Source organism: Rhipicephalus microplus, unplaced genomic scaffold (assembly GCF_043290135.1).
Source record: "Rhipicephalus microplus isolate Deutch F79 unplaced genomic scaffold, USDA_Rmic scaffold_18, whole genome shotgun sequence".
Lineage (NCBI taxonomy): Eukaryota > Metazoa > Arthropoda > Arachnida > Ixodida > Ixodidae > Rhipicephalus > Rhipicephalus microplus.
The window spans coordinates 6181145-6196110 of NW_027464591.1; the positions used below are offsets into that span (position 1 = coordinate 6181145).

A 14966-nucleotide genomic window follows, 5' to 3' on the forward strand; every position below is an offset into this window, starting at 1 on the left:
GCGAAAACGTCACTAACTAGCATGATTGTAGACAGCCATGATTCCGTGACGCAGAACAAGCAGTAGACACTATCCCGGAAGCATATCCCTGAACGAGCCTCAAACCAGCGAGGTGTATTGAAGCAACACGGCAGAAGCAGCCAATCAGAGGCTTCGAAATGAATTTCAAACATCTGCTTTTTGACCATGGAATGCTCTTAAAGAAATACTTTTATGACAAGTCAAAAATGGTGGCTGGAAGTTGTGCCGTTGTGAGGATATACAAATTCTCGAGAAATGCTGTCTTTTTATTTTTATTTATTTATTTTTCGCGACTTTCACAAATATTTTCACCATCTCGGCAGGGACAAAAAACCTTTTACAGCACTTCTATGTAGTTATCAGTGAAGATATTTTGAAATCAGATAGAAAAGTGCTACAGGAACCGAAGATGTTATTTTCAAAAATCAAAATTTTTTGATGCCCCATTGAGAAAAAAATGCGTATGACCCGTAGTTCTCTCCGGTTATAACAGACCCATTCAGTGTTTCGATAAAAGTCTGTTGCTACAGTACTTGGATTTTACCTACTCCTTTTGCAACTGACCAAAACCTTCTTCACTATGGAGGTCTGTTTTAATGAGGTTATACTGTAATACCATTTATTTAATCGAAACACAAAAGCTCTAATGACAACTCATCTTCCAGTGATATCCCAAACAAATGTCCACTTAGCATGCAGCGAGTACAAACATCTTCACTGAACAAAATACCCTGGCAAGCTGCCCCATTCCTTTCAGCAAATTCTTAATCGACCTATCAGTCACTCATGATGCAGGCAGTACACTAAAAATTTTTAGTGGCCAAATCTGACGGCATTGAAAGTAAGGACTGATGCACGTACCGTCTTCACGTCCTTGATGTCAAGTCCACGAGCGACCAAGTCGGTGGTGACAAGCACATCCACTTCCATCTCCTTGAATCGGTGCAGAGCTTCGAGACGTTGGGCCTGGTTCAAGTTCCCATGCAGCTCGTCCACCCGTGCTCCCAGCAAACCCAGGAGGACACGCAGGCGGTGGGCAAGCTTTTTGGTCTGCACAAAAACGATGGTGTGGTCGTGGAACGTCCGGCACACCAGAGCTGTAAACAAACAAACGAGCATGCATGGCCAGTTAGCATTCCATTATAATCATCCCATTCATTTGATGAGAGATTACCGCCCGATTAGGCCTTTAGACTAAAGCCTACTTCGAGGTCATGATACCTCGATACAACATGACCTCAGTATTAACACATGTATCAGATTACTCTCTTAGCTTTAATTAACCGTTCCACACAAGCTAACAAATTCTATGAATTTCCTGCTCACGTAAGAAATGCCATGAATCGAGAGGCTTTTTTAATGTAATCTCTGATTCTAATCAGACTGCACATGTTTCATGAATATTTATGTGCATTTTGTATAATACACGACCACTGGCAGTACAAAGATCAAAGAGCCAATGCATCTCGCCAAGAGATTACATATCATCGACTAACAGTTGCGCTTGCCGCTACTTTGCATAACAAACACTGCTTGCTTTGCTTAACACGAGAATGCGTAATAACTAGTTAAATCTGTACTTTAAACCTTGGTTGCCCCACACTTCACCAGCCCAGCAATGCGACACTATGGCGTCTCCAACGAACCATGCAACACCTGCCATAAATGCAAAACGTCGGACATCACCACTCACCCGCAAGAATCGCTTCTCGATCTCCTTCCCTCTGTGGGCGGATACGAACAAATTCTTGCCGCAAGTTGAGCGCCACGTCCGTGTTGTTGTTAAGGAACAGTTTGACCGGCTTCTGGAGCGACACAGCTGCCAAGTCCTTGACCTGTGCTCAAGCGATGGAGATTGAAAGGAAACTTCAGCTGACTCGCCTTGACTCACGTTACAGCACAGCCCAACAGGTATCAGAAAAACCACGTTTCAGGCTAATTAAACTGCGCTTGCAGTGCAACACACCAGCCAATCCACTATGGCTTTTAGCCTTTAGCCGCAGCTCATGAAAAGGGACACGGGCATCAAATTGTAAAAACCAAGCAAAAACTCAATTTTCAGTAAACACCCACTTCCGTATCTACAACACCTAATCTGTGAAATATCAACACAATTTCACAAAGAAACACACCCTATGGGCCCCAGAACAATAAACTCTTGAAGTAGTTAGTGAAAACACACCACACAACATATTGAGAATAAGCAAAGCATCTATTCATTGGCCCTATGATGCAGTCACCATACCAGCCTACTTAAAAAAAAATAATCATATTTGCGTGATTGTGGGTTGACCCATTTTGTACTAGTTTGAAATTCGAAGTTGACGGGATCGACCTAGAATCGAAAACGAGTTTCATTTGTGAAACCTTTCTGAAAATGATCACGTATTTTCGCAAAGCTAGCTTTGCTGCACAACCCTTAAGTAATGCCTTGAAGCCACATTCACACATTAATGGTTTTACGATGTATTAATTTTTTTTTTTTTAAATGCCCTCGTGCTCCTCTCTTTTTTTTTATGCCGTGCCATTTTGGGGGTCGGGCTACATTCGTGTCGACTTACAATTGTGTAAATGCGGTAGTTGTCACAAGCATCAACAACATAAGGAAACAAAGAAAGCAATCAAAGAAATGACCCATCTAAGCGTAAAAGCATTTACAATGGTTGGGTAATAATTTTGAGTTACACGACGTAACACAGTACTAACCTCTTCTGTCATGGTGGCTGAAAACAGCATAGTTTGCCTAGTTGGAGCACATTGCCGGATAATCTCCTTCATCTGGGATGCAAAGGTTTCATCGAGCATTCTGAAGAGAGGAAAAAATATAATCGAAGATCAATATATTTTATGATTACCACACATAGATAGTACTGCACAAAGAATCTCAAGTGTTCTGGCCTTGAAGAATTCTCTAGAGCTTTTTGTACCAGACTGCTGAGAAACTCTTCACCTGCTTCGACCAATGTTTCAGCATGGATAAATGAGAGCAGCAGAGAGGATGCTTTTAAGTTTGACGAAGCACAGCACTAACTGCTTATAAGTTGCTAGAATTGCAGATACAGTTAAACCCCTGTATAAGAGGCATGCTCCGAGCAGCAATTCTTGTCTTTTATATGACATGTTTCTTATAAGCAGGGTACCTCAAATGCATTTTCTTATCAACCTGTACTTTACTATAAGCACGCTGGTGTCTGTTATAACCACTTCTCTAATATCAGTGCCCCTTATAAAGAGGTTCGACTGTATCTGCACCAAGAGCAAAAACAATATATATTTCAAAAGTTGCCCATGCACAAAACATGCCAAACATTCAACGGCATTTATCCGAGAATTGAGGCATACAATCAAAATATGTGCATCCGTTCAAATTTCTAAATGCTGGAACGTTAACATTTGAAGACTAGCATTGGCAACAAATAAATGTGGAAAAAAAGCGTTATAAAAAAAAGGTTGCCGATTAATTTCCGTACACATGTAAGTACACATTTTCACACACATGGAAACCTATGGAAGAGTAAACAAGGGTCACGAACAACCATTATAGCGTAGGGTACACTACAAGCATTAAGAAATATGGGTAGTCTGAGCTTTACGACCATCCTCTTGTGTTTTATATTTAACCTAAATTACCATCACTCATACAACAAATGATGGTTTTTCCCTGCCTCAAGTGCCATGATGTGAATGTCAAGTGCAGGGTTACTGCTCAGGCAATGTGCCAGAAACGTCCTTGTCAAACATCCACTCGACCCCTAGTACTGCATTACCAATAAACTAACCACCAAAGACTGGCATCCTGGGATGACCACGGAGTGACTGGAAAAACTCAATAACAACATACCCCCTCCCCCCAACTAAGAAACGGAAAATAATCCAAGCCCCTCACTTGTCGGCCTCGTCAAGGATGAGCACTTCAATGTTTCGAAGGTCAAAGCCTGGCGTGTTTTCTAGATGGTCGATAAGACGACCTGGGGTGGCAATAATGATGTCTGGCAACTTGCGCAGCGCAGCTTCCTGGGCCTTCAAGTCCAGACCACCTGCATTATGACGAAGAGACACTTCCTTATTAGTATTTGGTCCCATTAGGATGACAGACAGATTTTAGCATAGTGAGTGCAAAATTTAAACATTCACTCTCTCCCTGGTACATCTACACAAAGCGAGGTAAGGAGCTTTACTGACTGCATAAACATTCCAGCTTTCATGTTTAGCCCTGCAGTCCTAGTTAAAGGTTACAAGAGACACCACCAGCAAAGCAAAAGTACGTACTTTCATTCCCAATTACTGGTGGCACCACAGTGATGGGGATGTGACATACTTTGCTGAAAGATTCCTGATGAATCTGCGTAGCGAGCTACAGCCATATTCAATGCAACTGCCTAAGTGACCACTGCTTTCGTCAAAACTGCCCGATACTCTCACGCTTAATGATGTTTGGCCAACTTAGCAAACAAAATGCACTGTAGAAATGCAGCCATGCAGTGATCCCACTGGGGAATGCCGATTTGGAGCAGTAAAATTTCAGTTTTGGAGCATTTTGGAGCAAGTAATGTTGCGATTAGGAGCATCTTGGAGCACTAAAATGCTTTTGGAGTATTTTGGAGCAGGTGATCTTGCTATTAGAAGCATTTTACAGCAGTAAAACTTTAGTTCTGGAGCAGGTAATCTTACTATTAAGAGCACTTCGGCATAGGTATACAGTCAAACCTCGTTATAACGAAGTTGAAGTGGAGTCGTAATTACTTTGTCATAACCATTAGTTTGTTATAGCCATTATCTGTTTCTACCGACAATAACCCAGCAAGAGAGAATGTTCTCACTAATGAATATCACAGCAGCACCCCACGCAGAAAACAAAAGGCCATTGGAAGGCAAAAAACTAGCAAAGTAATAAAGAACAATGCACCTTTATTTTTACCAAATTTGGCACACCAACTGGAAGATAACTTCGAAGAAAATAGACTTTTACCAAGTGTTCTTCACGCAGTTCAATGAATTCTACAGGAGAGGGGAGGGCGGCTGACGCGCAAGCTCGCGCGAGTTGTTGCGTGGGCAAGTTAATTAGTTCCTGAGGAAAGGGGAGGCAGGGAGGGAGACACATTCAAGAGCGTGTTGGCAGGTGGCTCCCAGCGAGTGCAAGGTGTGAGTTACCGTATTTACTCAATTCTACCGCGCCCTCGATTGTAACGCGTACCCGGTTTCTACGACGAAAAAAAAAGAAAAATAAGACATCGATTGCAACGCGCACCCATTTTTCTCGTTGGCCCGCACGATCACACCACTCGAAAAAACGACTCCTTTCGGGAGCGTCTTCCATTTAAATATGAGGTACGGCGGAAGCTTGTGCCCATCTGACGTGTAACAGAGCATTGCCGTCACTGTAGTTTTACCCTGGATCGATGTCAGCACGCGAACTTGCTTCGCCCCCTTCTTCTCGACGGTTGTGGTGCCAGGCATGTCGAAGTAAAGAGGCATCTGATCGGCATTCCCGATTTGCCCAAGCAGGTAGCCGTTGTTGTGCCGCAAATTCAGAACGAACCTCTGAAAACTGTGAAGCTTTTCATCGTACTCCTCCAGAAACTTTTCGCATATGCCCGTTCGCTTTCAGAGGGAAAAGCCTTTCCTCTTCATAAAGTTAGTTAGCCAGCACCTGCTCCCTTTCAACTGGCTCGGCATTAGCCCCTTTTCTAAGGGTAACTGCATAGTCCGTACTTGGAGCAGTTCTGTCGTCATGGGCCGCTCGCTGCTCAAGCACATACTCACCGAGCAGCTCTTCAATTTGCGGAAACCGACCCTGCTGTTGTCCACTGAAGCCTTTGCGTGAAACTTTGCTGTCGACAATCTCACAGAACACCTACACAATCTTCTGCTTTTGTTTCCGCCAGTCCTGCTTGCACGTTTCCGGCATTCCGAACGACCGCGATGCGGCCCGATTTTCGTCCATTTCTGCACACGCGATGACTTTTCTTTTAAAAGCGGCATCGTGGTGCACTTGAGTTTTTGGAGTCGGCCCTTCCATGCTGTGGATGCTAATGCACTACAAGATAACGAACTCCTCAGTACACGTACGAAGTGCCGCACATGGGAAACAGATAGGCAGAAATGGCCGCCGCACCATGCCGACGCACGTTGGGGGCGGCCATTTTGAAAATGACGATGGCAATGGAATGACCGAATTCGTTTTTTTTTTTTCGTACTCGATTCTAACGCGCATGCGATTTATGAACTCGCTTAACTGGAAAAAAGGTGCGTGTTAGATTCGAGTAATCACGGTACAAACAACCGCACCCATGATGACACGTAAACCGTCGCACGTTACAAGATAATGAACTGATGTATACCAAAACGATCAGTAGATGCTCGTTGTGTGGATGAAGGATGGTTTGTTATGTCCATTGTGAGGAAATTTTCACTTTGTTAAAACAAGGTTTTAAATACAAGGGCATCAATGAGAATTTCAAGGGGAATTACAATTGCTTCTTTACATCCATTAGTTCACCATATTGTGCTTTGTTGTAATGAGGTTCTACTTAACACGAAACAACGCGAGAAATGAACAGGGGCTCTACCGCTGCTAGACAGTAGTGCTCCTGACATGACATCAGGTGCACATGCGTGTGCACTTTATTGGATGTCCGGATATCGTCGTTGTATGAAATTCTAACTTCAACGGTAGCGTGATCTCCTTGGAACGCAAAAATCTGGTTATCAAAATAGTACTTGAGGCCTTTTGCGGTCTCTCATCCTTTTATTTTACAAAATAAGCAATAAGTAGTGCTGGTTCCATGTTAATTTTGTTGTACGTGTAAAACCATATTTCCTCGTGTAATGGACGCATTCGCATAATAGGCGCACCCCTAACTTCAGTGGTCAAAATTTAGATTTTGTTTCCCCCGCATAATAAACGCACCCCCTACATTCATCCCCTGCAGTCCCGTTGCAGGGGATGAACATGGCGGCTACTTACCCTTTGGATCTTTTCCGTTTTTAAATTATTATGCCGACCCCCCTCGTCTACGTCGGCTCGCTCCCTCCCTCCCTTCGCCCATTGCTGTGTGCCGTATTGTTTTTCTTTCTATCTGTGAGTGGCACATTCCCAGTCTTCTTTACTTGTGTGCCACAGCGGGGTTCACGAATGTGACTGTAGAGACATCGCAGCTGATAAGCACACAGCGAGCGGGAGCGAGCGAAGGTCACGAATCTGCTCGGGCAGACCAACGATCGCTTCTTGGGAATACAAAACTTCAAGACCCAATGAATTGTATGCTATTTTCGAGCAATGATGACAGGATTTGCTGTTGCGAAGGGTCATTCATCGCTATCGCCTCTCAGATTTTTGGCAAACGAGAAAAAATAACTTGTCAGCCAGAAAAAAACGTTGATGATTTCTACAACAAGGTAGCATCTCCGATACTCGCCTCGCTTGTTCACCGCACGTACAAAAACTTCTCATGTGGAAGTAAGGCGGCGGCAGTATTTTGTCGTTAATCTTGTTATCGGCGGTTTCTTTTATTGTTTTGGGGGTAGCTTGCTGCAATATTCATTACTTGCTACAATGACAATGGCAGCGTTGGGCGAGGTTGCAGCGAAGTTGGCAAAGTGCGTCGTAACGCACGCTTCTGGGCGCCCCTCGAGATCACAGCTAACGGTTCTACCGTCAGCTGTGATCTCGAGGGGCGCCCAGAAAAAAAGGTAGCTGTCGTGATCAACTGATATGTGCGCCTGCAGTAAACAAGACATCTTCATTGCAATACAATGGTGTCACGCAGGCAGCATATCGCTTGCTCTTTGCTGCGTCAGCACGTCATGATGAGACCATTAGCCCATTCTTGCTGGGAAAATATAGAATTTAATAATAACCAGTGTGACAAAAGTCGCGATGTGTTATGACTAGAAAGCAGGATGATAGTAGCTTCAGAACTTCGTTTTCAAAGTAGGCGTTGCAGGCAAGAACTCTACCACCGGTGCAAGTGCACAAATTGCTGGAGCGACCAGCAATCGGAGGTTTACAAACATCGTAAATTCCACCGAATCGTCCTTTATAAATTTCTTTATATATTTGATATTCTCAGAAAGAATAATCAAATCATGACGTGCCAATGTTGTGAAAAGCATGCAATATGCTGCCCGCACGTCACCTCTGTGTTGCAGTGAAGCTTATCTTGTTTTCTACAAGTATGCATTTAGGTTGACCACGAGATTTCTTTTTGTTTGTTTTTTTTTGTTTCTTTGCATTAGAATTAGCGAGGCTGGAGTGCTTCATCTGCCACCTTTTATTATTGCTACCTTTCATTGCCTTGTGGCTCTTAAGGGTCGTCGTTTTTGCAGTTTCGTGGTAAAATCAGGATCGCGGATTGGCACATGGCACCCAAAGTTTTCTAATGAACTGGATTGATGCTGACCACCACTTGAAATTATGTGCTCAGACTTACATTGTAAATACAGGACCATGAACATATTTCAAATTAATTAGGATTTCAAAATATCCGAGTTCAAATTAATGAGACCTTACTGTACTACACCACGACTTTCAGGAATTGACTGCAGTAAGATTATGTATACAAGACGGACAAAAAAAAGAAACAGTAAACAGTAGCCAAGACTCACCGGCTGACAGAGTGATCATGATGTTGGTGAACTGGGCCAGCTGGAGGCTGACCTGGTAGACCTGTACGGCCAGCTCACGAGTGGGCACGATGACCAACACGCGGGTGACCACGTCCTGCTTGGGACGGAACAGCAGCCGCTCCAGCACCGGCAGCATGAAGGCAGCCGTCTTTCCTGCGTTGGCCCATTACACGTTACATATTCTATCTCGAGTGACCTCCAGTAATATGCACCATGAATGTCCATGAATTGGATAAAATACTACCATCTGGGGTTTAACGTTCCGAAATCATGACATTGCTACAAGCCATGCTAACGAGAAATGCTCCATCAAGGCGATCAAGATTACGACTGAAAATAGCGCACGCATTGTTGCTGCTCTGCCATTCAAGCTGAAGGACTCTGTGTACTCCGTTTACATTTTGCAAATGTATAATTTTTTTTCTTCCTTTTGGTTAATCTCACCCCGTGACATTTTGGTGGAGGTGCTCTAGTGGAGAGACGATCTAGCGGAGAGGTCTGGAAATTTTGACCACTTGATGTTCTTTAATGTGCACTGATATCGCACAGTATATGGGTCTCTTTTCACCTCAATCGAAATGACAACCCCCATAGCTGAGATTGAACTCGCTAAACCACTGTGGCAGACGAATCGGATGAAATATGAGTACACTAAAGCAACGAAGGGCAGTTTGGCACACCGTACGAAAAATGCAGGAATCAAGATGCAAGCATCGCCACTAAAGCTACATTTACAGCTCCAACTGGTTCAGAATAAGATGATAACCACAAAGATTTCTGTCATATTTTAATCAATAATTTCTTTGTACAAAACATTTTTGAAATGAATATCTTACATGCCCCATTTATTTTTTTGTATTCACAAGACATGTATGAAACTTCGGTGTGTGTTGCAAAAGTTATGCCTACTCAGACATATATGTTGAAGCATAGTAGTCACAACAGATAACAGCAGCAGCAATGTACATGCTTTGTTTGCTTACATCTGGTATAGCAATAAGTTTGCACAAAAATGAAGATTTTTTTTAGCGGAAAGGGGGCAATGATAGAGTGCTTGCCATGTGACGAGTTACCAGATCAGTGCATGAAAGGCATTTAATCATAGCAACGCTGCAAAAAAAGAGGAGCACACAATAAAAATACATAGCCTCAACCAACCTACAGTTGTAAAGTAAAATCCTGAGCAATCCCTCACCCCCCCCCCTCCCCGATGAAAGAAAATGAGGCAAGATTCAGAAGGGAAGCCCTTGCACAGTCACAGATCAAAATTTAATGTGGCATTGGCAGAAGAGCTGCTAAGAACAAGCGATGCGAACCCATGCTTCTACTGAAATGATTCATTGAATACGACACACTCAATAAAAGTTCTTATTCACCGTTGATGGGTGAATCAAAAGTAAAACTGGCAGAAGGAAAAAGGCGGGAAAACTCGTTTGGGTAGGTGCGCTTGCTCGGGATATTACGGCAAATATACTGGTACAAACTGCAAGGCATTCTAAGGCCTGGCAGTTTTGAGCTAACTGGCCACACTGCACAAGCCTTCTCACCTGTTCCTGTTGCAGCACATGCATAGATATCCCTGCCTAAGAGTGCCATCGGTATGGTTGATGACTGTATCGGTGTCGGGTAGACAAAGTTCATGGCAGTCAGTGCCTGGAATGATTGACAAGGAAGATGCAGTCATTGGACCAAAGGAGTATAATTTCCACATAGAGGTTCTGTATCTTGAGTACAAAAAGAAAACACTTGAACACCTCAAAAGACACCTTAGCATGACCAAAATCTTTGTCCTTGTCCTTTTCATAAGCATTTTTGTTCTTCTGGTTCAAGCTTTTGAAGATGCTCAAACTAAGCCCATCTTCTGGTGTCATTATGGATGACCAGCCTCTTTCTGACTTGCTATCTTCAAGTCTGAATTAAAGTTGCACTTAAATTCTACAAGGCCATACCTTAAATTAAACTCTGTCCAGCTTCAGCTTTGAGACTTTCAATTTATGTACCTTAAAAAAAAAAGCTGCTTCATAAGTGAATTATGATTACTGATAAGACAGCGAGATATTTTAAAGATTCCCTTATAACACAAAATTTCCTTATTATTTGCAAGGTGCTAATGTGCATTACAAATATGATACATTGCAGTCCAAAGCACTGCTATTGCAGTACCTAAAAAAATACTCTTTCAATCTATTCAATGATCAGTAAATTATATACCTTCAGTAATGGTCTGGACAAATTCATCTGCTGAAACGAGGTGTCTTCGTCACCAAAAAATGCCTGCGTCACGTCTTCCGGTTCATCTTCCTCATTCTGAAAAAGCAGTAACAACCCACCCCAAACAGGAACATCAAAAGTTCGTAACTATGACTGCATCACAATTCAGAGTTTCCGAGCATGGCCTGCAGTTCACACGCAGAGAAGCTTGAATGCACCAAAAGCTTGATTTACGCATCGCACGAGGGTTGAAGAATTATAACAAAATCATGATAGCAAGTCATGGTACTCGCATAAATGGTTTTAGTAAAGAGAACACTAGAAAGACATTGGCATGCAATCCATATGTCCACCCAATCTCACACACATGCTTCCTTGCTTCCGAACTTAAGTTAGATGCCACAGGACTCTGTGCTACAATCCACATTATTGCACAGCAATCTATGTCACCACTGCTAATTTTGCGAATTATATTGCATGTATAACTCTTAAACTGACACTTCTACTCATTCTTTACAATATATTAAAAAAGTGATCTACTTACTTCTGACTGGAGTTCCAACAAACATTTACAAAACCTGCCTACTGATCAAATGGCTTTTCTAAAGATACACCCCAGATTAAGAAGCACACCAATCTGAGTACATACCTCAACCCCTTCTACAGTGATAGCTTTCTGCTTTGCTCGGGGATCTTTTCCTTTCTTCTTTTTGGTCCTCAAGGTGTCTGGTAACAAATTAAAAATACATTTTAGAAATGCTGACTTCAATCAGCATTACCAGTACAGCTCTCTCCAGTTAGCCGTAAAAACATTCAGCTTTGCAGGTGTGTTTATGAGTCATCATTGTTAGTGCCATACGGCAGCAATTTAGTGCACAAGCACACAGTCTGCCATCTAACAGTCTTAGAAACCATGGCAGAAAAGCATAACAAAAATGGAATGTTGATCAAAATATCAGGTCCACAGACGGTGAGCCTGAGAAATGCACCACGGAAATAAAATGCAGGATTTATCGAACCATGGATAAAATTGTTAATTTTCCAAGAACAAGAGCTGAATCCACATCTCTGCATTACGAGTGCAATGATATCGACTCAGCAGCATCGGCGCCTTAGGGCAACATTTCAAGGTTTATATTAGGCAACTGCCTGCACGTAAGTTTAACTGGGGTCAGAACAACGTTAGATCCCCCCACCACGGCCACATTTATTGAAAATATATAAATACCCCAGAAAACACGTGGGAGAAGAGCCACCGTTGTAGCCCAGTCAGTGAGGAAATCAACAGGATGCACAAAATATAGGTTTGGTTGGAGTTTGTCTTTATACATCCCCTGCCATTTTCCTTTTCCATGCGATTATGTTTACAAATAAAACCAAAAATTTGCCCTTATCATTTCCCTGAACTTTTTATTTTGATCTAGTTGTGACCTCAGAAAAGAGATTGAAAAGCTCAGTTTCTCTTCTACTCATACAGAAGTGGAAAGCGTCTTTCCGATTCACCTATGGGACATAGATGTTTGAGGCTTGTAACCTCTGACAGCTATGAATAATCTCACCGTCGCTTTGGCAGGCTTATGAAGTAAACAGGTAAGAGTTGTTGGGGAGCCCGTGCGCCCAGTCACCCTTTCCCTTTTATGGCGGCGTAACAGCCTAGTCGCAAGGACATGTCTGTCCCTTTAGGTACAGGTCAATAAAGCCTCTTGCGAAGGAATGGAACACTCCCGCGGCCAGCGCTCCCCCTTTCCCGGCGCACAGAACGGGTTTCACTCCCTCAGCGAAGGAACAAACCTTCGTCAGAGAGAGGGAAACCGGGTCAGTGAACAAAACTAGCGTGCGGACAGTTGCACACTCTCTCTGACACCGGCCTAGGAAGGAGGAGGTCTAACCCGCAACCCCCTACGAGCCGAGGACGACAACGACCGAGGAGTAAGCGTCAACACCTTTGTTCTCGGTCTCTCTATGCGCCATTTATGCGCTATTGCTAACATATAGCAATAAAGTGTCGTTTTGTTGACCTAGCCTGTGGCCTTATTCACCCGAACCCTTGTAGCTGCAATGAAATGTTAATTGTGCACGGTAAGACTGTGTGCGGCTGGAACATTAGCAACAGGCTTCTGCGTCAGCTGTACATAGGACGGACCCCCTACAAAGTAACACTACAGGTAGCGAATGTATTAGTAGCCACTGTAGCTTGTCGATTCGTCAAAGGAAAACAAAGCTGATGTGCAAGTTGAAAGTACAGGCTCAATACGCAAGGTAAGGAATGGGCCTTGAAGATTATGTTCACTAAAATTAAGTGCACCATCTAGCTTGTGAACAGGGGAGCAGTACTGCTGGGTACACTAACCACCAGGCAAACTGGAAGTGAAGGTTGAGTGCATAAATGAAGAGAGAAAAATTTAAGTGCTACTGATGACACGGACACTTCGTAGTGCCTTTTTCTGCATTTCATTCAGAAGTGCTTCGAAGAACTCCTAATTTCTACTCAGCTATGTTTTCAGGATTGTAATAGGGAAGCTGTATAACATGCTACACAAACAGTTAGGATGGCTGGTGTGGTAATGTGATAACTGTATCTTGAAGGATTCGTGGATTGTGCATGAACAAAATAAGTAGTCGAGTCATCTGTGTGTGCGGGAAATTAATTATGAAGTGCCCCCTAGCAGTCATACTAAACACAGCTGTAAAGATGGAAGCCGATCAGTCGTAATCAGGAGCAGTCAGTAATACGGGACCAGCACTAAAAGAATCCCAGTTACGACATGAAAAGTGGCCAGCATATACATAGGTAATGACTATAATATTAACATACTGACACAGCAGCTATTCAAAGTGGCAAAAAAGTCAACATATTGAAACTAACCTTTCACAAGTTTTTCCTCTTCCTCTTCTTTTCCATTAATTTGTGAGGCCATATTATCTTTGACATTCTTTGACTGGAAATGCAAACATTGCAAACAATTGAGGGCATGAAACAGGACACTACCTAAACAGACACATCTCCAACGTAAAGAGGAAGAAAGGGGGCTTCACTTTATAGCAAACAAAAAAACAAGGATGACAAGCAACACGTACATGAGTTATATGAATTACCGACATGCTTAAGCAGATGCTTTTTCAAGGAAAGGGCATGCCATGACACATTTTCCCCCAAAAAAAGTTTATAATCAGTGGGACAACCATCTTTACTACAAACCATAGGTCGGCGAACTCCTTCATGAGCCGACTCGGACCAAGCCTTGAGTCTGAGTGAGTCCGGGTAAGTAATATTTTGGTGAGTTTGAGTCCGAGTTAGTCCGGCTGAAGAAAATTTTCGTGAGTGTGATTCCGAGTGAGTCCAGCTCAGAAATATTTTGCCGAGTCTGAGTCCAAGTGAGTACTGAGCCTCCTATACCTCTCTGACTATGGACATTTCACACCTGACCTTCCATAGACCTCCTTAAGCCTCCTACCTCTTCGACCGTGGTCCTTCCACCCCTTACCCTACCTACTAGACCTCTTAAACCTCCTACTCTCGGACCATCTACCTTTCACACTTGGTCCTGACCTCTGACTACTGACCTTCGCAGACTAGACCTAGACTCCAGGTGGCAGGCACAATATTAGTTACATCGAGCAACGCCAGGTCAGGGACGATGAAGAACCTTCTCCCTCACACTTAGGTCAAATCACTGGCTCCTAATTAGCTACTGTGTCCCAACAGCAGTGCCACTGGGGCCGCCCACAGGCAGCGACAAACACGTATAATCACCACGTCCCACGATGAGTATTCAGCGCGAAATATATTTCATGAGTAAGTCTAAATAAGCTCCACAAGTTTTGCCTACCTATGTTTCGAACTATACTTTAATGCAATATATGAATTGGTATTATTCCTCCGCAGTCTCACATCTTTTATTTTTGCCACATGACGCAACTTTACAGTGACGAAGATTACCTAGATCAAGAAAAAGCCGCAGCCCATGAGAAAGACACAGATAACACTTGTCCCTTGTGTGTCTTTCTCGTGTGCTGTCTTTTTCTTGCGCTAAGCGATTCTTGTCAATTTGCATCAACTAAGCCTTCAAAAAGTCCCTTTAAGACAAATTGACACAACTTAGCGA

At 43.1% G+C, this 14966-nt stretch overlaps 1 protein-coding gene across 1 annotated transcript in view; it reads right to left on the reverse strand.

Moving 5' to 3' along the window:
• The window catches only part of LOC119184759 (putative ATP-dependent RNA helicase DDX27), a 32938-nt gene that overhangs the window by 14226 nt on the left and 3746 nt on the right, over positions 1 to 14966 (reverse strand). Inside the window, exons 3-11 of the mRNA XM_075883521.1 lie at positions 13727 to 13799; positions 11510 to 11586; positions 10861 to 10956; positions 10197 to 10302; positions 8629 to 8802; positions 3908 to 4058; positions 2728 to 2827; positions 1715 to 1856; positions 883 to 1118 (exon numbers count right to left, since the gene is read on the reverse strand). Coding sequence (XP_075739636.1) covers positions 883 to 1118; positions 1715 to 1856; positions 2728 to 2827; positions 3908 to 4058; positions 8629 to 8802; positions 10197 to 10302; positions 10861 to 10956; positions 11510 to 11586; positions 13727 to 13799 — 1155 coding nt within the window. The remainder of the gene's footprint in view (positions 1 to 882; positions 1119 to 1714; positions 1857 to 2727; positions 2828 to 3907; positions 4059 to 8628; positions 8803 to 10196; positions 10303 to 10860; positions 10957 to 11509; positions 11587 to 13726; positions 13800 to 14966) is intronic.